Genomic DNA, 26,633 nt, shown 5'->3' with positions numbered 1-26,633 from the left:
TATGGCTGTATAAAGCAATTTAATTACTACAGAGCATTAAAAAACCAGGCGTCGCGTGCCATACAAACACAGAGCGGTGTATTTGCGGACGGGAGGGTCCGGCTGTGCGTGCGAGGGCGGGCGGGAGGCGGGCGGGGGCGGGGGCCGCGGGCGGGGCGGCGGCGGCGGCCGCCCGGGGCTGTGCGCGCTGTGTGTCCGGCGCTGCCATGGCTCCGCTCCGCTCCGGCCCGGCGTGGTGGCGCCTGCTGTCCCTGGCCGCGCTCGGCCCCGTGCTGTGCGGCCGCCCGGCGCGGGCCGAGCCGGAGCCGGGGCCGGGCGCGGCGGCGGCGGAGGACCCGCACGGGCGGCACCTCTACAGCGCGGAGATGCTGCGGCACGGCGCCGCCGCCGCCCCGCACTTCGTCATGTTCTTCGCCCCGTGGTGGGTACCCGAGCGCGGCGCGGCCCGGCCCGGCTCCGCCCGCCTCTGCCCCGTTGACGTGGCGGCGGGAGGCGCGGGCCGGGCCGGGCCGGCGGGAGGCCAAGGGCCGCGCTGCCCCGAGCCCGCGGCGGGGCCGGCGGGGGGACAGCGGGATGGGCAGCCCCGGGGCCGGGAAGGGCCGGGGGAGCGGGACCCCCGCGTGTGCCCGGCCCGGGCCTGGCCGGCCGTCACCGCGCCACGGGCTCAGCTACTTGGAACCCCTGAGATCATCAGGTCCGACCCATCGGCGCCCGAAGCCGCCCCCGGCCGGGGCTGCGCGGGAGTCGCTCCGGCGTGCCTCGGAGACACCGAGAGCTGGTGCCGCCTGGCCGCCGGCACTTACTTGTCCTGTGCCCAAGCTCGCAGATGCTCTCATTGCGGAATCTACGTTCTCTTTGCATACGCGAAATTGAAGGGTAAATTTGCTGTGTTAAACCACCGTGTTGTGTCCCCGAGGCCACAGGCATCCGTAGGGGAGCTGGAGAGTTAATTATGTTTGCAAGAGGCCCGCTGGGCTTTAGTCCTGCACTGGTACTTTGGGCACGAGAGTCGTTGAGATGAACGAGGGAATGGGTCTTTACTGGATATTCCTAGTCAAGAGCAGCAGTACTTCCCATCTCTGGGTCTTTCTCATGGTTGTTCATATTCTCTTTACCTTTTCCCCTACCCTTTTTTATCTTCCTGATATCCACTAGATGTTATTGGGAGTTCTGTTGTTAGGGTTCTTAGTTTTCTTTTTTACTTTTTTTTTCCTCCCAAAATTTCTTTAATCTACATAAAATAAAGTTAAGGGAACAATGTGCAAAAGTTATGTTTTGATCCAAAGTTATCCATTGCTACGTGGTGCCATTTAGGCATCTGAGAGTCTTTGAAATCCATAGCAGGAAAGCATTTCCTTTGAAAACTTTTTTTTGTTATTAACATTGACTTATTTATGCCATGTGAAAATGTTAAGTAAAAGCTTGAAAGAGCAGATGCCTTTGTTCTCTGAAGATCACAAAAATGGAGGACGCCTGACTTGCTGGTGAAGGACTTCTGCCTGAGAGTGTAGTAAGGCCTAAGAAATGCCCGTGCAGAGCCGGAGTGCTTCTGTTCTCTTCTGTACTCAGGTGATAATATCTGTGTCTGTCCACACTTTGACTGACTCTTTCGCAGGCATCCCTAAAACCAGGTGAGCTTTCTCCTGTCGCAAGACGCTGTATGAGACCCTCTGCCAGAAGGGCAGTTGCAGAATCCAGTATATGCTGCACATCCTCAGAACAGATCAAAGGGAGCGCTGGCCTTGCAGGGTTGGATCACACTGTGCCCTTGGGAGGGCTGAGGATCACTGCCCAGCTTAAGTGTGAGGGAATTGTGTTGTTTACCAGATTTGTTTCAGCTTCTCTGGGTGTTCTCTTCATCCTTAGAAAATCCTCCAGATCTCTGGTTCTTGGCTTCAGGGTCCTTGGTCTGGATATCTGGCTCCTGACATGCAGCAATAGGGCCAGGTTTCAGGTCCAAGGGAAGAGCAGAACAAAGGGAACGTCCAAGTACTTGAGAGAGGTGCTTATTCACACCAGGAGTTTAATTGTCAGTGGGATCAGGGTGGGCAGCCTGACAGTCCTGGAGTCTGTGTTAGAGCCTCTTACCCTGTTCTGAGGTGATGTGCTAATCTAATGCTTCCCACAGGCTGTTGTCTGTAGTTCCAAGGCAAACAGCCCAACGTTCAGCTGGGATTTTCTTTCAGATTTATGTGGGTGCTGCTAATCTTGCATCATCAATGCTACCAGTAAAAGCTGGGTTAGGGCCAGCACCGCCCTTCTCTTCCAGATTCTTGAAACAAATGTTGCTGAGGACCTCACTCAGAAACAGTGGTAGTAGGCGTGAGGTCCTACATTTGTTTCAAAGATGGCAGGATACTCCAAGAAGAGAGCATTCCAAGTCACTTGCCATCAGATGTCATAAGGTTTGTGTTCAGAAGGCTGTCCCACTTGGTAGCTACACCTGGGGACAGAACAGGTTACTCTCTTGGTGGTGCAAAGTATTCTTAGGTTGTCTGCCATGCCATTTTCATTTCTACAGAGTGAGGTTCCCCTGGTTCCTTAGCAGGAAGGAATCTCAACTAAGTAGTTTCACTTGTTATTTTGACTCTTACAGGGCTTTTCGACATATGTTCTTACTTGGTAAACCTGCCAAGTCCACTGAGCTGCAGCAGAATTGATCACCAGAGTTCGTTGTTGTTGAATCCAACTCTGTTGGCCGGATTTTACTTCAGTTGAATTCTTCTGTGCAGAGCAAGACTGGTCCTGGGCTGCTTATACCATTTCTATGTATATAAAACTGGATAAGGATTTGAGCTGTACCTTGCTGAGGAGCTGCCCTTGCTGGCTGCAGAGCTCAAGCTCTACTAGTGGCCCCCAGAAACGTCTGTGTTGGTCTCTTTTGGATCTTTATTTGTGCTTGTCAGTGGAGGCTGAGGATGCGTACAACTTTCTAGCCCATGTAGGGATTAAAAGAGCAGAACTCATCATTGACACCCAGGTCTCCACTGTCCACAGTTGCTCCTCCAGGCCCACTAATGTGTTGTAGGGTGGCACTGTGTAGGTGCATGGGGTTGAGGGAAGCATGTGATATTGCATGGTCCTGCTCTTTCATTTTGCCCTCCTTGGTTTTATATATATTTCCTTGGAAACTTCAGAAAAAGTGTTTTCAGGACTGTCATGTATTTCCTTCTATATAATGCTGTTTTGTTTTTTTTTCAAACTGAGAATGACTAACTAGTTGATTACTGTTTCAGATAGGAATATTTTTCCTGCTTTAGTCTCAGTTTTAGCTTCCATAATCCAAAGAAGGAAGGAAAGGGGTGTATATAGCAGAGATTACAGTGTTAGGTAGGGACAAGGCAGCTCTGTTGTGCTTAAAAAACAGGAGGTTAATTAATTGGGATTCCCTTACCTAGTTTTCCATGCTCTGTTCTCTAACACCAGCCAGTATTCGTTTGGTGTTTTGAATCACTGCATCTGCTAGGGGAAAGGGTCAGGGTATCCAAAATCCTCCTCTTAATTCAAGCACTGTGAAGGAGTTGACTATGGAAGTTCAATATTTAGGGATTATTTGATTTTAATAATAACGTATTGTATCCCTTCACCAGGACAATTCAGAACAAGATCACATAAGAGATTGTATTCAGCCACATCATGGGATCATGTGTGACTCACTGTACCTGACTGTTACAGGACCTTTTTAAAATCAGAAAAAAAAATTATCTTAAAGTAAATCTCAGGGGTTTGTTTTGTTTGTTTGGTTGGTTGTTTTTTTTTTTTTTTCTCTTAATGATCTCAGGATAGAAAGGTATGAATCTGTTCAAGTTTTCTACAAGTGTACTCAAAATCATTTGTATGAGTGAAACTATTTTTAAGTCCAAGCAAAGTTCTCCAAAGTCCTAATGGTGATTTGTAACTTACAAAGTAGATGTTGTAGCAATTTACATATTACAACATGTAAATTGTTGTATTTACATGTTGTAAATGTGAAGCAATAACTGCTTTCATACTGTCAGTCTGAGAATGTTTTCTGTTACTCCAACTTTGCATTTCTTAGATGTCTTGGAGCATTGGCATTAAAGAGAAATGAAAATACATTCCTTAAAACTTTCCGTCATACTTTGAAGAATAGCGTATTGCTATAATGATTTGAAAGACTAGGAAGACAGTGAGAAGAATAATAACTTTTTTTTTTTTTTTTTTTTTACTTCTGGGGAGGTGCTGTTGTAGGAACTATATGAGGCCAGTTTTCTGTGTGTATGCAAATATAAAGAGTTGATGGCATCCTGCTGGGGCAGAGCATAGGATGGGAAGATTTTCACAGAATATTCTGAGTTGGAAGTGACCCACAAAGGTCATCAAACTTCTGGGAAACTATATCACAAAATTGGATGATATGTTTCTTGACTTGTGTGTTACAATTCCTTTGAAACATAGAAGTGCAAGTGGCATTACAAAGAGGCTAGAAACTATTATCTTCTTACCTACTTGCTAAAAAAAGAGAAATTTTGAAATAATAGAATGTGAAGAAAGCTAGGCAACCTTGCAGGATTTTTCTAGAAAGCTGAAAGACTGACAGTGCTTTGATTAATAGCCTTACAAAATTTGGGGTTAGTCTGGGGGGTATTCATAGGATTTGTTCTGTAAAAGGAGAGTAGCAAGAGGTTCTCAAATCTTGATGATTTTTACACGAGATGTGTTTGCAGCATGCTACAGTTCTTAATAGCATTTGCTGTTGCTTAGTGTAACAGTGCTTGGGTATGGAAGATTTCTGATGTAACTGATTTTACTTTAGATTTTAAAATTTGTTTAAATATATCAAAATTACCGTTCTGCATATGACTTTTTCATGGGTTCATTCCCCTCTAAGTGGGAACAGCTATTAAACAGTATCTTGTTTCTTTCTGTCACAGGTGTGGACATTGTCAGCGCCTCCAGCCAACTTGGAATGATTTGGGAGATAAATACAACAACATGGAAAACCCACAGGTCTATGTTGTTAAAGTGGATTGCACTGTAGATGTTCCACTGTGCTCTGAATTTGGCGTGCGAGGATACCCTACGTAAGTATAGAAAGAAGTCTGCTCCTATTTTTCTTTTTTAGTTTTCCATTATCCTCTGCCAATTTCTTGAAGCTAACTTCTAAGCTATATTTTTACTGAGTTTCTTTGTAGCCCTTTGGACCTGCTATATTACTTTAAAGCCTTTTTGCAATGTTGCCAAGTATCATGTGATACTTAGTACTCTTTGGCTTTTTTTTTTTTTTTTTCTTTCAAGAAGCTGTTTTATGTCTTGGAAGGTGGCTGTGTTTAACTGAAGTCCAGAATTTTCCCATTCTTTTGTGTGGGAGTATCTCTTTCTGAACCAACAGTACATTGTGCAGCTGTGATATGCATGACAGAGCTGGTTTCTACTAACAGTACTTTTAAAATTAACTTGCCACAAGTTTGTCAGTACACTGCATTCCTTCATAATTGCCTTATAGGTGGTCTCTTAGATTTTTAGTGAACTTAGCAATAAATGAATAGTATCACTTAGCATAGCAGAGGTGATATTGTGTGGATTTTTTTCTAGCTAAATTTGCTTATATTGGTCTGGTATTTTAAGGCTGCTAATGTTTATGCTGTTATCAGGGATAACAGTATCTCTTACTACCTCAGCTTTGGTAGGCAGAACATGGTCTAGAGTATCAGTGAGAGGTAAAGCCTTTGGGTTAGATGTGTGTTCCCTTTTAAACTGACAAAAAGGGGCAAAAGGATTTCTTTTTCACTCGTGTCTTCTTTAAAGCTTCTTGCAAATATGGATGGGAGCCTTTCAACTGCTTTATTAATTACTCATTTTAGTGGGGATAAGTGGAGATTGTACAGATGATTATCTATAACCCTTCCACAGCCTGTATTTTTCAGTTTCCTTCCCTTTGCTTGCTTTGTCTGGTGTTTTTGCCAACCCCAGCAACAGCCTGAACTTTTCATTCGCTCCTGGCTGCACCCACTTGGACACAGATGTGTGTGACTGAGTAGAATTTGAGAGTTATAAATAGCATAGTCCTTGTTGAGATAGAAATTGTCCTTAAGGGCACTGTGTGTCTTGCTTCCACTACAAATACCAAGAAAGAATGAATATTACAGCTCTGAAGCTTTTGAATATTCAAGACTGAATATTACAGCTTTCATATCTCCAGAAGTGAGCATTGGTTGTTGCCTATTTGCATAGATTATATTATGACGCTGTTCCTCTTAAAATAGAGTGGCAGAGATTTTTGAATAGGAAAAAATCAGTGGATGTGAAATCAATTGCTGGAGGGTTTTTCCCCCTCCCTCCTCTTTAAGGTCATTGAATGTATAGGAATAGTTAGTGCTTACTTTTGTCTATTTGAAAAGTTAAAAATAATACGGCATTTATCTAATAGGTATAGAAATATAGCAATGAAGGGGAATTCATGGTATCAGATTTCTTCCTATTTAGTCAGGTTTGAATGAGCTTGCTTCTAAAAACCTCCAGCAAGGGAAATTTCTCAGCTTCCTTAGGCAGAGGTATTGTTGCAAGTCCAGGTTATGCTGATCCCTACACTGCTTTTCCAAACACCTGTCAAAGGAAAGGCTGCATCCTCTTTTCATCCCCTCAGAAAAAAAATGGCTGAGCAGGTCCCTGCACTTCCTATCACAGTTGTCTCAGGATTATTTGCTCCTGCAAAATAAATACTCTCTCAACTGAACTACAGAAAACTTAACCTTGTTTGCAGAAAATAAAGATGCAGCTAGCTTCTTTTAAGATGTTACCCGAATTTGTTCTGTTACTTTTCAAAAGTATTGCCAGGAGGTGTGTTTTAGATGCTCTTCTTTTTCATTTGTTTTTCTTCCTTATTATTCTGATTTTCTGTCATTAAAAGGAACATTCCAGAGTACCTTGAACAGAAAAAACAGTGGGAGCTCCTATCGCTTTTGAATGTGTTTGCATCATGTGGTTTTTCAGCACTTTCATATGTTCATTTCTTCCAACTGTGGAAGAAGAAGAGAGAGAAAAACATTTCAAGAAACTAAAGAGGCAGTACTAAATGACAGCTTGGCAAGGGGAACTGAGGGTTAGGTGATAGTAGTAATTGAAGATCTGATTTTCTTTAAAAAATGAGACTAGGTCTAGACTAGAATAAGACTAGAATTCAGTATCACACATTTATTAAATATACTTCCAATTTTAACTTAAAATTTAGTAGTAGAAGCTTTATGTAGTTTTGATGGCGATTATTGAATGTTACAATCATGAAGTGTGGATGCCTACAAGCAGTCACTTATCTTCTTGTCCTATTGACTTGTCTCTGTGTTTTTAATCAGTTTAATAGCACATGACAAGCCCTACACTGCAGCAGCTGTCAGGGAACAAGAGGTGAAAAAAAATTCCTGGACAAATAAGCACTAGATATTTTACCTTTGGTGATGGAGAGAGGTGAACAAAACAAAATCGATGCTCTTTGACAAACTGAAATAGGATTAATGGAACTGAATGCTGCTATTTGTAAATTCCTCTTTCTTATTGATCAAAGTAGTATTGCACTATGCTGATTTTTAACTTGGTATGTCTTATTTTCTCTTTTAAAAATCTCCTTAAAGCTTACCAGGGAAAGAAAGAGGATCCTAAGTCCTAGCCATGACACTTTAATCTGAAAGGGGTGCCTGATGCTGATGTTTATAGTCAAGAGATCTGTTACTGCAGCCTGAGATGCATTGCCATGGATTAGCAAAGCACATTATCTTTCTGGAAATGTTTCCTGTGTGAAAATATTTGCTTCACTCTTCTGTATATTTTGACCCTTTAGGCTAAAGTTGCTTAAACCAGGACAAGAACCTCTGAAGTACCAAGGCCCTAGGGATTTCCAGGCACTGGAAAACTGGATGTTGGAGAAACTAAATGAGGAACCATCTGTAAGTCTAAAGGACATAATCTTTTCTGCAGGCTTACTTATCTGTCATTTATTTAAGTTAGGTTTCAATTTCCAGTAGGAAATCTGCTCCTGAGAATAAAAGTCAGGTTGCAGTATCAATCTGAAATGGGTTACGTACAAGTCAGAGCAGTAATTAAAACTGTCATCCTGCGACCTGCTCTCTGTTTCCTGCTTTTAAAATTGCAGTACATAATGCACTTTTAATGCTTATACTTTTGACATTTTAAGTTACAGTTCTTGCTGTCAATTCATTTGACATCTGTAGGTCATAATGTTTCTAGAGTAAGAAAAGCAATTTAGCTCTAATACATTATAAATTGCATTTGTGTTGGTCTTAATTACCTCTTAGAACATGGATGCCATCTTTGGCTGATTTACTTTCTGATAATATTGTGGCCTAAAGAAAAGGTTTTAAATGATCAGTTAAGTAAGATAATCTAATACCATCACTAGGAGAATCCTTAAGTTTAGGGGTATCATTCACATATGGGAGCCAAGCCTCACCTAAAATTAATTTTTTTATTGCTATTTCTAATCAAGAGAAACTTTAGTGATTAGTGAACCACAGTTAGAATGTGATTTCATTTAAACTAAAATGGTATTTTTAATAATTGAACAGTAAATGCTAAATTATTTTAAGAAATACACTTTGGGGCTCCTAAAAAATCTTTTCAGCTCTAGGGTTAGGGTCTAGAAAGTATTCACTTGTTTTTGCTCGTGAGTTTCTTGCAAGTAATATATATTAAGTGTTTGCTCTATTTCCGTTGTTGTGGTCTTCACGGAACCATTAGGTAGACAGCGTTCCTTCTGGCACTAGGGGAGCAGAAAATAGCTTTTGCACTATTTTTAAATAGCTCAGAGATCACTGAAATGGGTGTGATGGCAGTTGTGGCTGATGTGTGATGCTCTGGAGGCACTGGTATATAATTTAAATGTGCTAATATATGGTGATGCAATGAATGCTACAGCAATTACTGTGTCCTGTGACTGTATTAGAGCACAGTGAAAGAATGGTATTCCACAGATTCTAGTAACTCTCTTTTATGTGGCAGTCCTTTTCATCTTTTGCATTCATGTAGTTGTTTTTTTGAAAACATTAGGTACCCAAATTAAGCTAAATAAGGACATTGCTTTAGGAATATAAAATTTCAGAGTCTATGGCACTATCACAGAATGGTGTGATACAAGGAAAAAATGTTGTGTATTTGCTGTAGAAGAGAAATAAAAGTTAATTTTTCTCATTAATAGGACCCTGAATCTGATGTGGAACCACCAAAAGCCCCTGAACCTAAGCAGGGAATGTATGAACTCTCAGCAGACAATTTCAAGATGCACGTAGCAGAAGGTAATCTTTTTTCTGAACAAGACAAACTTGGTTACAGAGACATTAGTAATGGGAAGTTTGCACCAGAAATGTTAGTTTTCAGAGTACCTCCTTCTCATTTTATTTTACAATAATACGTAGTGAAAGGGGATGAAATGGAAACTATGTAAAAATGCCGGTTAAATTACATATTGCAGACTATGGGAAAGTTGAAGTACAGCACTCAGAAGGCAGTAAAATTATGGCTCCTAACTCCAGGGCAGAAGCTCGTGGGGCCTGCTCAGCTAAACGGTCTCTTCCTGAGTTCCTTGCTCAGTCACAGCCTTGCCACTCTGTGTTTTTGCAAGTCCCATTTCCTCCTTCCCTAGGTGCTGGCTTGTTCTTCCTCCCAGACTGTTATTCTGGATAATCCACCCGCTTCCTCCTTCCAGCCCCCATCCCACTCCAGTCTGGCCTTTTATTTGATATTGTTTAGCTTCCTTCCTCCAGAATTTAATGTGGGCAAAACACTTTGTCTGTCGGGCTATTTTAAAAAATATTTTGTCTGGAAGCTTTAAAATTAATGCCAGGAGGGATACCTAATATGGGAAATTTCACCACTCACATGATGCTTTTTTAGACAACGAGCAAAATCTTAGAATACAAACTTTGGGCTGGCATGACAATAGAGAATCCTACTTTCTCCATCTGCTATCTGAAAAAGAAAGGCTGGATAAAATTAAATGTTTGCGCATTTGAAATCACTAGGGAGGTTGAACTAGAACTTCTTAAAGTAACCATTAGCTGATTAGAAATATTTACATGTGTAAAAAAGCATTTTGTGCAGCTAACTTAAAATTTCCCAGCATGTCTGGCGTAATGTGGAATTCAGTCAAAATTCTCAATTAATTTTCCTCTAAGCCATCAGCAATATGCTAAGCATTTGTCAACTTAACTACCTACTCAGACGGTAAAGTTCAGTGCATTGTAAATGCTTTAGTGTTTTTATTATATATCCATTGGCCTTCATAGAAGAGACATTCTCATAGTCATATGTGATGGTTAAACAGGTTTACAGTCAACTATAAATCTGTTGTCCTCTCCTGATTTCAGTTATGAAAGTTCAGTGCTTAAAGTTAATGTGAGCCTCAGCAGTTACACCAGAAAAGTTGACTTCTGTTCTTAAATAGCTTCCTTTTATCTTTTGCTGCTCTGGGACAAAAATAAATTATATTGTTTTCTATTGAGGAGAGTATGTCAGAGTAAATGGTAAAGAATAGCTGATTTTGACTAGGATTCTTATTAATTTATGGGAAATTTAATTTTGCAGTTTACTTGACCAATGTCAATTAATCTGAAAATCTTCCATGTGCAGACCAGTCAGGTCTGGTCTTTCCTCTGACTTTCCTTTGTGGACAAGCCTTCAAACTAGAAGTTAATTGAATACCAGCCCCAAAGCAGTTTTCAAAGGATTATGAATAATTCTGCTAAAAAGAGCTGTCCTCCAGTTGCTGGTGTTTCCTGCAAATTGATTTTTTTCCCTTATTTTAATTAAGTTCATTTTTATTTCATTTAACAGAGCCTTGCCTTGATGTTTTGCAAAAATGTGCAGCAATTTGAATTAATTAATCTTAATTGAAAGAAATTGCATATTCTGGTAGTCTGCAATCAATAATATATACTTTTAAACTAAACCTTAGTAGGAGATAGCACAGGGACTCTCCCCTGCATAAAATGCCATGAACATCTATTAAAGGCAGATATTTCTGAGTAGTTGACATGAAAATTCAAAGATCAGGGCAGAACAAGAAGAACGGAAAACTGAACAACATTTTTCAGTTTATTCATGGACTAAAGATTTCTTAGGAAACACCATTGCATGAAGCTGAAGTTTAATACTTCAATTTTTGCTGTTATCAACATATATTCCTTGGTAGTTTTTTCTACTCAGTAGCAGGGCAACTGATTGACATGGAAGAATTAAACACTAAGGTAAATGGTTAGGTTAAAAGTATCAGTTTTAATAGCTCACTTGTTGGCTTGAGACTGTGAAGCTGTTTGAATTTTCAGGAAATTTGGCAACGCTCTGGGACTGCATACAGTATTGAAAACCTAATTGCTGAAGTATTTTGTCCTGGCCTTTGATTCACAGTGTTTCCTATCTTTAACTCAGGAAATACCATGATAAATTTGCAGACTGAGATTAGTACCTAGGCTTTAATTGCAGCCAAGTTAATTCCAAATTAGCTAATTTTTTTTTTCTTTTTTTTTTACTTAAAAGGTAATCACTTCATCAAGTTCTTTGCCCCTTGGTGTGGTCACTGCAAGGCTTTGGCCCCAACCTGGGAACAGCTGGCTCAAGTCTTCGAGCATTCGGAAGCTGTCAAAATTGGTAAGGTAGGTAAAGCACTCTTCGTTTGAAAATATGGTTTCTGTCAACATACGTTTCAGCCAAGAATCATGCCTTTTATGCTGTGATTTGCAAATCACAATTGTTTTGTTTGTCACCTCTTAAATCCTTTTATAGTCATAGTTTGTATTTTTGTTTTGAGACGGTTATGGTTTTTCCTCACACATCCACAGTTAACAGGATCCCCCATTTTAAGCAAAGCCTTGTTGCAAAAAGAGCTGCCTCTCTGCATTTCAGAGAGCTGGGAATAAGTCTCATATTTCAGATGCAGGGAATAATATTTTGAGACTTGTTTTTTATTATTCATTTGCTTTGTCAGAACTTGATAGACTTCAGTATTTATTTTGAGTGGGAAAGTGACTTCTAATTTGTTCTTTGCAGCATTGGATTCCTTAGCAAGCTTTAGCCCTGCTGGGTATTTATGATGAGCTATTTCTTTGTTGGTTTTGGTTTTTTCTCCTCTTTTTCCCCATAAAACTTTTAAAAGGTTTCTGGGGGTCTAACACCTTAAAAATTGATATCTTGTCCTGCTTTACTATTTCCCTTAGGGTTGATAACCAGGTTCTGTGGTGTATTTACCATGGGAGCTTGTTACTTGTACGTGGAGTGACTACTGTGCAGAGGTATGGAGGTGGTCTAGCAATTGCAGTTACTGGCTTTATTTGCTGACCCATACCTAAGTTCAGGTGGCTGATGATGGGAATCCCTCTGTTTCTGCCAACTGTGGGAATCAAACTGGGCTTAACTTCCATGTCCCTAAATTTTCACAGTGGTTCCACTGATCTGAAATACTGCCTGGCAGCAGTGTTGTCAGTTCTGCAGAAGGACTCTCCCTCTGCTGTCTCCCCTGCTTCTGCCCTCGCAGCACTTTCAGCTGCAGTAGGAGGGATGAGCTTGAGTTCTTTTTTTTCCTTAATGCTTTTGAAAATCTGTTAATTCAGGTATGCTGTACATGTACAGCACAGGCCAGCAGAGTTGAACTTTAGAGGAAACATATGTAGATATATATATAAGCACAGTTGAACTGCAGAGAAGACACAACAAATATATATATATATATATATATATGTGTGTGTGTGTTCAGACCTGGTGGATATGAAGTTAGATGTCCAAAGCTTTTTCTCCTTTGAATCTTTCTGTACTTTTTGATACCCTTGTTTGCTGTATGATGAAGTCATTGCTTAAGTATCTTTATGAAGTTACTGTTCTCTGAGAGCAGTACCAGAGTTTTCTGAGTTACCCAGAGATAAATAAACAATAAATTCCCAAAGTTTCTGTTTTAATCAGTTGTCTGTGGTGTTTGCAGTTCATATTACTGAGAGTTGCTATTTAGTATCTTCACTATGATGCCTAGACAACTTTATGTAACTGTATAGCTTGTGAAATATATCTTGAAGCATGTCTTGGCTAGGATTTTAAGTCTGTAAGTAAACAGGAAACACAACTGTTTCTAAGAAGGTTGAACCATGACCTTCATCTAATCTGGGGGAATAGTGTCTTAACACTGTTTAATCTTTAGAATTTATCTTCAGTGAAAAGCTCACAAACAAGTAACTTTACAGCCTGGTTTGTGACATATTAGAATTGAATGTTGTTAAGCACTTGGAGCTTCCCTTGGAACACAGTTCACTTGCTAGCTGTTGACATCCCTTCTGAAGTCTTTAAAGAGCAGTCTTTTAAAAAATGGATGAGCCAGTATGTCTTCACTTTAAAGCTCTCTCACATTAGTGTTTTGAGTCTTATTGTCCACGTACTGATTTTATTAGCTGAGAATACCAAGTACTTTTTAATTTAAATATTTAATTATGTCTTCATTGTTCTTTGTAATTGCTACTACTTCCTTCTAGCCATACCTCCCTCCCTGATCCCTCCTTCAAAAAAAAAAAATAAATCAAATACACACAGAGCCTCCCAATTATACAACTAAACCACTGTTTGGAAGGCAGACATAATCATTCTCAAGACAGTACTTGGTACTGAGTTTTGCCAAGCCTTGTATTGCTTGTTCCTATATTTTTCTGAGCTTTTAAACAAGGGAGGATGTGATGCTTGTTGTATGTTTATTTTAGGCACTGAATAGTTTTGGGTTTTATTCCCAAAATGTAGGTCGACTGTACCCAGCATTATGAAGTCTGCTCTGAAACCCAAGTTCGTGGTTATCCCACACTCCTCTGGTTTAGGAATGGTGAAAAGGTAAGTCTGCAAGTTCAGCAAAAGATCACACCATTTTTCTCTGAATAGTATTTGGACTATGCTTACATTTTGGAAAAAAAAAAATCTGCTTGTGAGAGAAAAGATGTTGGGTGTTCATTTGGGTGTTAGAAGAGGTAGACTTTGTCCACAGATAAAAGTTAAAGGTTTTTCTTCTCTGTTTTGCAAACAACTGACATAATGTTCATAAATCTGTAAGCAGAATCTCCAGTTATGGTGTTGTATGAGAGAATTCAGGGTTTACTTTATCATAGTATCTTGCTTCATATGGGACACAAAAGTATAACTGAAATAGAAATAATAATAAAGTATGTAATTTTCACAATGTGTATCAGAAGGTTCTCACCTCTAAGTGGTGCCCATCTGCTGAGTGATGTCTAGAGATGCAAATTTTCTTTCTTATATAAACCCAAACATTTCACATGACACTTGCATTTCACATGCAAGTGAGAATCTCGTGGGCCCACTTGACATTTTTCCTTGCAGCAATTCAGAGAACTAAAATATTCTGAAATTACGGGGAGATAAAGTATTTATAAATACCACATACCTGAACAGCAGTAAATAAACATATTATAAATTGTAGTGTTATTTATGCTATATTTCATAATTTCAAGATTAGTTAAATATATTCAATGGATATTAAAAACAGGCCTGCAAGAGAGCCCAGGACTACACTTCTAGCTCTTACATGCTAAGTTATTGGCAACAAAGAAGAGGGGGTTTTCTCCCATTCATCTTGCATTCCTTTTTGAACATTTACAGTATCTGCAACCTTAAGTTTTGTTACTTGAAACAGTGTAATGGCCACTGCTTGTGGCAATTTTCTGGCACTCTGAAGGGAAACTGGCCATAAGTACACACCATAAGCACCCCTATAAGATCAGACACTAGGGAATGTAAATGAAGCAGCTCCTGCATTTTTGAATCCCAACCAGGTTCACAGAAGTGCGCAGCCTTGTGACTTCTCAAGGCACACACGACAGCAGCACAACTGGAAGCTGAGGGAGTGCTCAAATCAAGCATGGTGGCATGTCCAAGGCTAGAGGTTTTCAGTTAATTAAACATTAGTTTAAACATTGTAGTAATTGAAGCTGGAGTTCCTTGGAGTTGTGCAGTGAAAGAAAAAAAACCACGGCTATTGTATTTGGTAAAGCTGAACTTCAGCCTTAAATCTGAACAATGTATGTCAGTTGACATCAAATTGTCTTTCCCTGCCGGCAGTGTGGCATTCCTTGGTGGAATACGGCCACCAAAATCACATGTTCCTTCATGGGCTGATACAACATATTTGAAAAAACACAGAACAACCTCAACCATTTTCCTATAATCTGGCCCAGAAATTCATGAAACTCGCTGGCAGCTATCTGGCAGTAAGGGGAAGGAGGACTGATTCAGTCATCCAGCCTTGTCTGTAATACCTTCATCCCCTTTGCCATAACTGAAGTCTGGCATCACACCACTGCTGTTGGTGAGATGCAGCAAATACCCTGTGAGGAACCCTGGCCCTGCCCTGCTGACATGGGTACAAGCAAACAGGTACCGGCTTCTTGCTCCTTAGGGATTGACACCCAGTGCCAGGAAAGGGGCAGTAGTTACAGGAAACATTATCTATTACAAAAGAAGGAAAATGTATAGGAAGAGTTCCAATGATAAAGGAAACTTGAAGAGATGTCTGTTCTTCCTTCTAATGTATGGAAGATTGTATGTTGTTTCTTAAAGTGTCTTCCTTGTCTGCAAGAAGAAATACATCTTGCAGCTCACACCACATAGGGCCACATCTCAAGAATTCTATCCAAAGTGGATATGTAATGCCTCAAAGATATGATCTCTCTTCTGAACAGGAAAATTAATACAAATTTTCACAGACAGCCCTGAGGGCAATCATGCAAAGAAGGCCAACAGTGGGTTTGAGACTAAAAGCTGCTCACAAGTCCTCGGATTTCTTGTTCTGATAATCTCTTGATTGTCTTGTTCTCTGGATTTGGAAAGTACCTGAAATATGGGGCAGCATCCAAGGTAAACTGTGGCCTCTCAAAGATCTGGCTGGCTGACTGCTTTATATGCAGGTTAAAAAATAGGATTATACTTTTGGGAGAGTGGTGCCATTGGAAATGTCTGCACTGCACCAAGCTGCTGTTGTCTTTTGCTCCCAGGTAAACTTAGGTGCCCAGAGTGCAATGCCTTACTATTTGGATTTTTCAAGGAGTTATGGCAAGTCTGTAGGCCAGAGATTCCAGTCATTTGACTGTGTAGTCCAGAGACAGGCAAGTTAAGATTTTCAGCCCTGTCAAAGCACTGCGTAGAGCTCACAGGGTAGCAAAGACCACACCCAAACCACAGAAGGTATTTTATTGTTCCTTGTAGTAGAGCTAGATTAAAAAAAGAAAAAAAAAAAAAAAAAAAAACAACAACAAAAAAAAAAAAACACCAAAAAACTTTGAAAAAGCTGACTAGGGTGAGACCAGAAGGTCAATGGAAATGTTTCAAAAATTTGCTTCTATATTTCTAAAATACCTTTCATTTCCCTTTGGGTACTGAAGAATGTATGGCAAAAGCTGAAGACATGGAGTGAATGGAATGTCACAGAGAAGTTTAAGAACTAGATAATCATATTTATTATTTATCTGCTTACCCTTGGCAGTCTTATGTTTTGCTTATAATTATTTATTTGCTATGTCAACTGCATATTGAAGGTTGAACAAACTATCTGCTAATTGTAGGGTGACCAGTACAAAGGGAAGAGGGATTTTGATTCTTTAAAAGAATATGTGGACTCCCAACTACAGAGCTCTGGGAAAGAGCCACCAGCAGATAAACCTGTTGAAACCCCACAGCCACCTGCAGAGCCCACTCATGTTGAGGTAAGTGCTCCTGCACTCTGCAGAAATGTAAGGTGTTCAGACTGTTTTAGCTGCCCGAGTCTTCCATGTGTTTCTCTCTCTCTGATAGCTTGACAATTTCTGGATGTAAACTGTACCAAATACTTCCCTGGTTATTTTTTTGAGTAATCAGTGGAATCAGATAATAAATCCTAGAAATACTTTTATTAACCTGATGAATTGGAGAAGGAAAAAAAAATCTAATTCCTATTTTATGGTTGTAATACATTATTTAGATACAGGCATAAATGTGGTCTATTTGGCCCATGGAACTATGGACACCTGGGTCTGTATGACAGCATATTTCACCAGTATAGAGATGAACATTTCTTTCAAGATTATGATTTGAACCCTGGAGGATGGTGCACACTGCTAAGCCCCTAAAAAAAGCCAGGGCTCTATACTTAAAAATCTAATTGCAGAAACTATGAACAAAGATTATAAAGACCAGTACCAATACGGTAAGGTATTGTGCCCTGTGACAAGAAAACTCCTTGGGGTTTGGAGACTTACTTTTATCTAGGTTGTTTGAGCTACAGGCCTATGTTGTGAAGAAATTGACAGAAATAACCTTTGTACAATTGTAATTCGTGTCATATAATTTTCTGTCTTTTCTAATCCCTTCAGGGTTTCATCTGCCATTTTTCTTGGAGATGAATTAAAAATTGGTGAGGCTGAGAAATTTGGGATGGATTTCAAACATAATTTTTCATGAAATATGCAGAACATACTTTCTGCCTATAAAATAAGGAACAGGGATTTACACTCCTTTGTGATATAGACAATTAGGCAACAATATTATTAATATAAATACAGTTTCTATTGCAGCTTCTTACAGGAGAATATTACTCTTCCCAGCTGACTTCTCCAGCGGCATTATCCATCTTGCATAAAGTGGCTTACCAAACATTACAGACCACATAGATTTGCAATTTTCATACTCTTCAATTTTTATTTTCTTAATTGACCTCATATTTGGAAGATCCCAATGAGCTGGTGTTAGTACAATGCTGGAAGTAATTAGTTGTCTTTCTATTTTTATAGAAATAACACAAACCACATGTGACACAAATTCCCACTTCTGCCTTGCATACACAAGGAGAAAAAGATTGCTGGGGGATTTTTTTGCCAAATAATAGTAGACATAGTGTAGGACTCAACTTGTCATTCCAACTTTTATCTTCAGACCCCCTGACTCCTTGTTTTCATGAATTTTCAAACAAGGGGCTAGCCCCTGTAGCCAGCATACACTGACTGCATTCGCCATCAGTTGACCAGAGGTGGCAAAAGCAATGAGTTCCCATTCCAGATTTGTGTCCCAGTGTTGAGCCTCTACTTGGATTCCCCCATGTCTTATATAGCCCAAGTATTTGCAAGGCCTTTTACAGAAGCTGTACTTTTACATTCATGAGACTTCTTTACTGCCAGACATGGCTAAAATAATTTAAAAAATTATCCTGGTAGAAGCAGTGACCAGCAGATGCTCAGATTATGTGCATCAGATGTCTTTTTTTGAGACACAAAGCTAAAATTGAGATATCTGATATTAAATTTATTTTTGTGGCTATATAGTTCACATTGCTCTTCTGATAGTAATCTACAGATCTTTAAAATTTGTTTTACTGTGCAAATCATGGGGAATTTGTTATTAATCAGGTTTTCAAATTTTGTATCTTAGATTGTATATTATGTTTGGAACATCAGTTTTAGATATCCATTTAGGAAAATCAGAGTAGAAGCATAGTGCTTACATTTTGCTTCATTTAATAAGTTCTGATTATTTAATAATTAAAAAGTATAAAAGTATAATTTCTAAATAATTATTTAGAGGTAATAACACTTCAGCATAGTGAAATAATTCCATGAGCTAACAGTTACTTACAGAAATTTTTAAAGGTACTGGATAATTTGGATTTTCAAATTTATTTTTGGCTTCACAAAACTTACAGGGGTTAAATAGAATTGATAATACTGTCAGCTGTGATCTTATTTTTCTTTTCTTTCATTTGATTTTGAATAATATGGCCATGAGGTACATTTATTTGTTTTTAATCCCTCCCACCCTTAAAGGTCTCACACAAAAAATGAAATTGCAGTTTCATATGAGAGCTCCATGCTCTCATATGAGACTGCAAGCAATGTGCTTTCCTCCCATCAGTCCCTTGCTCCTGATATTATCAGGAGTAGAAACATTTCCTGGCACCCATACAAGTGTGGTGTTGTGATATCTTCTTGACAGGCAAATCTATGTTTCTGGTAACAGTTTTTTCTGTGCATGCAATGCAGGGGAAGAAAGAACAGAGAGAACAGCTCTTGAGACATCACTTGTGTGCATTGAAGACCTCATTAAAATCTCAGATGGCCATTATCTGTTTGAAGCCAACTAAGGGCTGTTCCTTAAAACATAGTGTATTAAAATTAACGTGATTTTTTTACAGTTACTGAAAATCTGGCTACAGGCAAATCCTTTGAAAATAGGAAAGTTTTGTTTCTTCAGTCATGGATGAGATTCAGTGTAAAATGTGCATCTCTCTGGGGAAGGAAAGCAGCTGAGAAGTAAAAGGCAGGTCTGCTGGCTGCTACTCTTGTTTATATTACCAACAATATTATCTTTTCCAATTCCAGTTTCCCTTTTAGGAAGGTAAAAGCTCAGTAGGCTGATGTATATACAAAAAATTTTGACATTTTTTTCTCTTTTTCTTTTTTTTCAGGGACAGGCTGCAGTGCTCTCTCTCTCTGAAAAAGACTTTGATGCAACCATTGCTAGGGGGATCACCTTTATTAAATTCTACGCTCCATGGTAAGAAGTTTGCAGCTGTTGCTGTTCAGGATTATTGCTGGACTAAGATGTGAGTGCAATAGTTGCTGTAGGTCTTTGAGCTGTTGTACTGTATTTGTTGTCTCAATCTAAACTGAGAATTAGCTGAAGAATCTGTGTGTTGGCAAGAGTCACAGCAAAATAAAAAAGCTCAGTCTTGTTTAGCTCCCTTGAGCTGCCTCTGTGGAAAGGCTGACAGAAAGCTTTACCGTGTCAGCCTCCAGGTACTTCTGGGGTAACAGGGAGAGTGAAGCTTTCTTGGCAGGTGCAGCATGTTCCTATCCCTGGGTTAGAGTAAGATGAGGGAAGCATATCACCATATCTCAGTGCTGAGAAAGGAGAGGATGCTTGTGTTAGGGTGCTCTCCAGCCTCGCTTTGAAGCCTCATTGGAGCACCTGAGTTTTGAAACAGACTGTTGAGCTACGGATAATTAACTGCCTGTTACTGCTCAATTAACTGTCAAAAAACTAATTTACACAAGTGAAAATTTTAAGATGTTCTTAAGATTGTATGTTCATGCAGTACGTTCTTAGAGGGACCCAAGGTAGAAGTGCTCAGGGCAGATGGTGTAGGTGTAGATATCCAATGGAACGCATTGGAGGAGGAACTGAAAGTCATGTCTGGCATCTGCCATTTCTGCTATATCCAGCAGAGCCTGGGACCCCAGATGGGTTAAGACCCCTCTGTATTACAAACTTGTAGAAAAAGTATTTCCCCCTTTTTCTTACTATTCCTTTTCTGAGACAAAAAGAAAGTTTCACGCTTATCTCTCTGGTTTATAGAATTCATCTTGTGTCTCTACTGAATTTAATGAAACTTGTATGCCATCTTGCTCATCCATTGCAGGTCTTTTAGCCAACAGAAGGAAGCCTAGTGTAAGGGGAGAGATTAAAATTAAGCTGTATTTCACTGTGTGAAAGATAACACATCTCTGATTCAATCACTAGCATTCCATTAACACAGTGTATAAAATATAAGAACATCTTTTGGTTATGTTACAAAAGGCCCCATTACAAATCAACATAAGGAAATTCTACCCATATTTAGATGTGCTCAGACATCTCAAAATATTGCCCTTTAACTTCAACAGTAGGCATGAATGTGTTTCTTAGTGTAGGCAAGAATTACCTGGGAGCATTTCATTTCACTTAAGCTCAGTGTTGCAGGCTTTTCCAGTGTTATCACCTTTTGCTGCTTGAAAACCACTGTTATGCTCTCTTTCATCTGTAAGATCTGCTTTTGGATGTGAGCAAGTACCTGCCACCACTGGGTTAAGAAATGCCCTGCCCATAGCATGCACACCCCTCATCGTTTACTGCTCTTTCCTCACTGCCTTTATCCCCTCTGTACTCTGGGAGGGATTGAGATTGAGTCTGTGCCTGTGCTGCTTCTGCCCCACCTGCAGAACTAGCTGGGAAATTCAGTTCACACCTGTGCTCAAGAGCAGCTTCCTGTCTGATTTCTGAACCCAGATTGTTGGCATACCTACTAGTTCATTACCTGGAGCAACTTTTTCTCGGAGCATTTGAGATCAAGAAATTCTACCCTTTCTGTTATCTTTTATTAACAATGCTATGTCCTCATCTCATGAGATTCTCATGGGATGCTGCTGGATCTCACAGATAGGATCAGTGTTGGATGACAGGCTGAGAAACAGCGGTTTCAGGATGCAGAGTCACCAGTGTGTGCTGCCTGGCTGCAATGCTCAGAAAGCCACCATTTAGGAAAATGTTTCCTATATTTATATAGCTCATATCCTAGTTTTGGCTCTGAAAGTCAGGCTTGTAGTGCTCTGCATATAAATGACCGTATTCTCTTCCAAGTGGATTAACCTATGTAGAGCTCAGCAAACACTATTATGTTGCTTTCTAGTCTGCCCTTCAGCTGGTTTTGGATAAATATTAATGTTAAGTTGCATTGTAAGCACAAAATCATCCTGTTCTCGTAGTTTTTGTACATGGTCAGAAATGCTTTTATACTGTCACTGCGTATTAACAAGGTAGTTTAAATATACACTGGTTTGCATTAAGAAAACTTGTGCTAAGACATCTTTCATTATTTTTGTAAATGCCCTGATCCAGCCTCAAGGCAATTATGGGTCTGTTTTAATAACCCAATTAAAGTGCAGCTGGGTTAGAATAGTATGAGCAATGCAGATTTAAAGTCTAAAGTTCTTTGGGAATCCTTCTTAAAGGCAATAAGAAGTTCACAGTAAGCCAAGTTAAAAATATAAATGAAATGAATGTTAATGGTCAAGGAGGCTATTAGAAACTGGAAGAAATTTAATAGGGAAATTAAAATCTCATTTACCTAATTAAAACTCGGGCTATGTAGCTTTAGCATGACTGGCATGTGCTACCTGAAAAATTAATTTGTATTACAGACATTCTGTGTCTTCCTAAAAGCATTTTTGTTTCCAAGAGATCTTTTTTTTCCATTTAAATATTCGCTGTGCTTGTCTTTATTTGGCTTCATAGTCCTCTGTGGGGTAAAATGTTAATGTACTGAGATCTGGAATACCATTCTAGGCAAGACTAACAAAGGCCAGAAAGTACTTCAGTGTTTAACTTAAATAAAATCACTTGTTTTCTTAGCTCATTTACTGACATAATAGTGCAAGGGATTTGGAAGATCAAATCATTAGGGGATAAGAAAGGCTGCTAGTTAAACTTACAGCAATTGAAGCAAGACAGTAGAGATAAAGTGGAAAGTGTATCTGCTAAACAAATATCCCTCCTTTGCTTCTAGGTGTGGTCACTGTAAGAACTTGGCTCCAACCTGGGAGAACCTTGCCAAAGAGCAATTTCCAGGTTTGACTGATGTCAAAATAGCAGAAGTGGACTGCACTGTGGAACGTAACGTCTGCAACAGATTTTCTGTAAGTGTGAAAGATCTGAAGCAAAGGGGACAGTATTGTGTACCAGATGTTGAAAGGTCCAGTGTGCAGCCCAACTGGCTGCTGCACTCCAGGTGCCTGGTGACAGTACAGCTGTGATCTCTGTTAGCCAAAAAAAGACTAACAGAGATCACAAAAAGGATAGAATTTATTGATCTCAAAAAGAGGCAGCTGGTGACACCATTTTGTTCCTGAACTGTTTGTTTGGCCTTGGTCATTTTTATTATTGGACAAAGCTGAAGAAGTCCCTACTTTAGGAAATCTCTCTCTCTGAAAGCACTAAAGCTGCCTTGCGGTATCCAATGCCAAATTCTGTTCCTAGAAAAGAAATGTCTTTCAGAGCTGTTAGGCAAGCAATTGAAGACAGAGCTGAGGCTGTCATTCCAAGAGCCTAGAGGAGCATGTATTGGCATTGAAAGTTCTGCTGTGGATTTGTTTTTTTAAATTAAAATGGCTTACTGTTTTAGAGGGGATTGATGGCTTTTCAGAATCAGGTAAATATGAGTGATGGATCCAAGTTTGAACAATATTAATAGCATGTTTCTTTTTTTGTGTGTATCTTTTGAAGGTACGTGGTTATCCTACACTTCTGCTTTTCCGAGGTGGAAAGAAAGTCAGTGAACACAACGGAACAAGAGACCTTGAATCACTGCATAATTTTGTCTTGCGTCAGGCAAGGGATGAACTGTAATAAAAGTATGGATGCTCTGTCCCTGGCTGTCTCTGTACAGTAGATGAAGGATTTCTATCTTGGCTAATTTTCAAATAGTGTGTTTGGGGGGGTGGGGCTTTTTTGTTTCTTTGTTTCTAGGAAATTGAATGTACTAAACATTGGTATCTTCCCCTTGTGTGTGTGTTAGAGACATGTCTCTGTGTGTGTGAAAGAAAGCTAACAAGTAGTTAGTGTACAAATCAAGAATATTTTCAGCATTGGTAGTTGCACTGCATTTCTGCATTCCTGCAATTAAGTGTAAATGGTTTCCTTTGAGACCAAAATACATTAAGAAAACCAACTGAAGGGCAGCAGTAGAATATTTTTGTCTTCAGGTTAGAGCTGGTTAAAAAGTAATCCTTACAAACTGCTCACCATTACTAGAAAGGCAAAAGCTACAGCTGTGTTGAGTCACTTTTGCCTCTAGAATTGTACTTAGTCCTTATTTGTCTGAAAAGGTTGAAAACACACACATCTTTGGAAGATACCAGGCCACCATGAGCTGGTTGTTTCCTGTTAATCCTCTCAGCATGGGAGGTCTAGCCATAATGGAAGTGATGGTACTGTAACATGTGCCTGAACGTTACTGATGCCATAGTGTACATGTGTCAGGTGCATTCCCATAGGCTGCTGCCATCCAGATCCAGAAGCACAACTATGCTCTACTTCTCTAGAGCCAGAGTGAAAAAATAGGTGCTGTTACAACTGCTCCATTAATGGTAAATGATCAGTCAGACCCCGGAGCTAATGACATGTTTCCTACCCCAGCCTGAATCCAGACATTGTGCTGACCTGCTCCTTAGCCAGAGTACCTAGAGAACAAGTAATACAATGTTTAGTATTTTTTTCCATTCAGCTCTTCTGCAGTAGTGTAAAATAGTTCTCCCTCTCTTCTTGAGCCTTAACGTTTTCTTCCAAGCTGTAAGCATTGATAAGTTTGAATTCTAGGACCACACATTTTGTGGTGTCTTGGATTATAATATGAATCTATTCTTTGGTGAATAAGGTGTTCCATGTTAGACTTAACTGAAAGCCAAAGAATTTAAATTGTCTGTCACGATACAAAGGCAACAGCAAACCAAGGACTGAATTCTGCTATCTCATGTGCAAAGAAACTCATGAGGAATGAGGATTGCTACAAGCTAATTTGACTAATTTGTCAAGATGCTGGGTTTTTTCCATCATATGGAGTAAGTTGGGTTGCTTTTCTTTTTTATTAAAAAAAAGGGCAAAACATCAATGTACTTTTAAACCAGTGAATTCCTCCTGGTTCTTCACTTCACTGTCTGTCCAGAACTTTGGATTCTGTTCAGTCTGAAAATGTGTGAAGGTGAAAAAGCCACAGTGAATGCTAAGTGTTGTACTGGCAGATGTATTGGATCAACGTGTGTACTTCTGCCTTTCAGGAAGCCTTTATTATGTTTTAACAACTTTCTAGTGAAGCACAATCTCATGAGTTTCTTGTATAAAATCAAAGTGGTACAATTGTTTACACTGAGATTTTTTCTAAATAAAAACTTTTTAAAAAAGCAGTCTTTCTATAAATGATACAGAACAATGAATATACAGTGACAAGTGCAATAAATTATAGCTTGTATTTACAAGAAGCTTTTTAAATGCAAGCAGAGGTAAGTGCATTTAATACAAGTTTAATATTGATCAAAACAATTTGCTATTAGCTTTTGCTAGACAAACCATGGCTCTATGCTGCATATCCTTTATACCAGTTTGTTAGTTGCATGAGTTGAAAACAAAACAAACTTTCCAGCTAGAGAATGAACGGTCCCTAAGCTTTTACTTCTGAATTACAGCTGAGGAAGTGTCCTGACTTCCTTCCTGGGCAAGTGGTAGTAGATGAGGCAGCTCCACAAGGGGAGTGGAAGGAAGTTGCATAAGAGCAAGTGTATAAATTTGTATTGCTCAGTCAGATGATGAGCTGGGACCAGACAGGCTCTGAGTTCATGGTAGTTTTTCTAACACAGGGTGCAGCCATGCCATCTTACACTTGCAAGATCAGAGTTAAACAGTGCTGGGAGCATAAGAGAACTGAAACATCTGCTTTGGCACAATTTTAGATGCTTACTGTCATGACAGATGTCAGGAGAAGATTAACAGTCCAGATGCAGTAACCAGTCCTTCTGGCCAAGGATCTTGCATGAGATGTACACTCTATGTCTGAAATGCTAACACCGCTTTCTTTAGCTTCTCTGCCTCTTCTCCTCATCTTCCCTCCCCGCCCCCCAAGAGAGACCTCACTTGTTTTGGGTGTTGAGTGCTCATCTGGTAAAACTGCAGCACAATATCCAAGCACAGGTCAAGCTTCTCTGTGAGATTAGGACCATCCCAGCCAAATAAAGTGTGTGAGCATTTTGCTGCTGCTGAGCTGAGCTGGGCAGCCACCGTGGTGTAGGGTCAGTCTGTAAGAAGTCTGGCAGTCTGCTCCCACCCTGCAGGGGTGGTCCCCACACCCCCTCCTACCACAAGGCACATACATGGTGTTCTCAAGGGTCGTTCATCACATTTCTTTTTCTCAAGGTCATGAAAACAGGGAGGGTTGTATCCAAGTTCATGGCAGCATCGCAGAGTCCATGTGAAGACTGTTTGTCAGTGACATCCACAAGCTCTTACTACCATATTCCTGTATTTCTTCAATATTACATTAGAATTGTCATCAAAGTAAAGGACAGATATGGCATTTAGTTTGGTAGGTGCACAGCATGGTTTGGGAACATAGTCAGGATTCATAAGATGAACCTGTTGCCAAGAAAGAAAACACAACTGAGACACTGGTATATTGTTTATAAATTCACCTGGTGCTTTGGCACTGAGCTGCCTGGAGACTTACCAGAGTTTGTACAATGGCATGATTGGTTGCATTCATATGGGCGTTGAGTGGGAACGAGCACTCCCCATCACAGTAGTTGGCTGCATAGCCTTTTGGAGCGATTATCCAGTCCTTTTTAGGGAAACAAACAGAACATGGTTCAACAGACAACTGCACACAATTAAGAGAAGCTGAAAATTTTCCACTAACTTCTTCCTTGAGGGTGAAAATGTGTTTTCACTGCAACTGCTTGGGTTTGAGTTGGGTTTTTTAAATTCTTTTGTGTGCCACTTTTTGTCCTTTTTCATGGACTTTTTCTGATTTTCATATCTAAAGAATGATATACATCTATGTACAGCTCAACTGCCATTAACTAAGAGGGCTTCACCCCTAAAACTCTCATTCAGTTGCATTGTGGGGATTGTGGTTTGGAGGCCTTTATGTTCCAACGTTTCCTGCTGGCCATCTGGCTGAAATACCTTTCCTAGGTTGAGTCACAGCCACAGCTGGTGTCCCACAGAGAGCCTAGCTTATACATTCTCATAGAGCGACACTACTCTGTTGAAGACACTGTGGGAAATCTTAGCTGCCTAACAGCTTCTCCAAATCTGCCAGACTCCCAAAGGAGAGGCAGGACAGCCAGCCTGAGCTGCAT

General features: G+C 39.9%; 2 protein-coding genes across 2 annotated transcripts in view; one reads left to right on the top strand and one right to left on the bottom strand.

Moving 5' to 3' along the window:
• The first annotated feature begins 179 nt into the window (after positions 1–179).
• Positions 180–24,686, top strand: TXNDC5 (thioredoxin domain containing 5). Its single transcript, XM_021534561.3, has 10 exons — positions 180–421; positions 4,896–5,045; positions 7,796–7,901; positions 9,170–9,266; positions 11,506–11,621; positions 13,741–13,827; positions 16,569–16,709; positions 19,439–19,527; positions 22,295–22,424; positions 23,011–24,686. Exons 1-10 carry the CDS (start codon positions 207–209, stop codon positions 23,131–23,133), a joined length of 1,254 nt encoding a protein of 417 aa, XP_021390236.1. The 5' UTR covers positions 180–206; the 3' UTR covers positions 23,134–24,686.
• A 44-nt stretch (positions 24,687–24,730) lies between these two features.
• Positions 24,731–26,633, bottom strand: part of BMP6 (bone morphogenetic protein 6) — an 87,128-nt gene continuing 85,225 nt past the window's right edge. The window contains exons 6-7 of the mRNA XM_031503948.3: positions 26,000–26,110; positions 24,731–25,908 (exon numbers count right to left, since the gene is read on the bottom strand). Coding sequence (XP_031359808.1) covers positions 25,759–25,908; positions 26,000–26,110 — 261 coding nt within the window. The 3' untranslated portion in view covers positions 24,731–25,758. The remainder of the gene's footprint in view (positions 25,909–25,999; positions 26,111–26,633) is intronic.

Source organism: Lonchura striata, chromosome 2 (assembly GCF_050655825.1).
Source record: "Lonchura striata isolate lonStrDom1 chromosome 2, ASM5065582v1, whole genome shotgun sequence".
NCBI classification, from domain to species: Eukaryota; Metazoa; Chordata; class Aves; order Passeriformes; family Estrildidae; genus Lonchura; species Lonchura striata.
The sequence above is the reverse complement of the archived record's forward strand: the minus strand, read 5'-3'. Positions and strand labels throughout refer to the sequence as shown.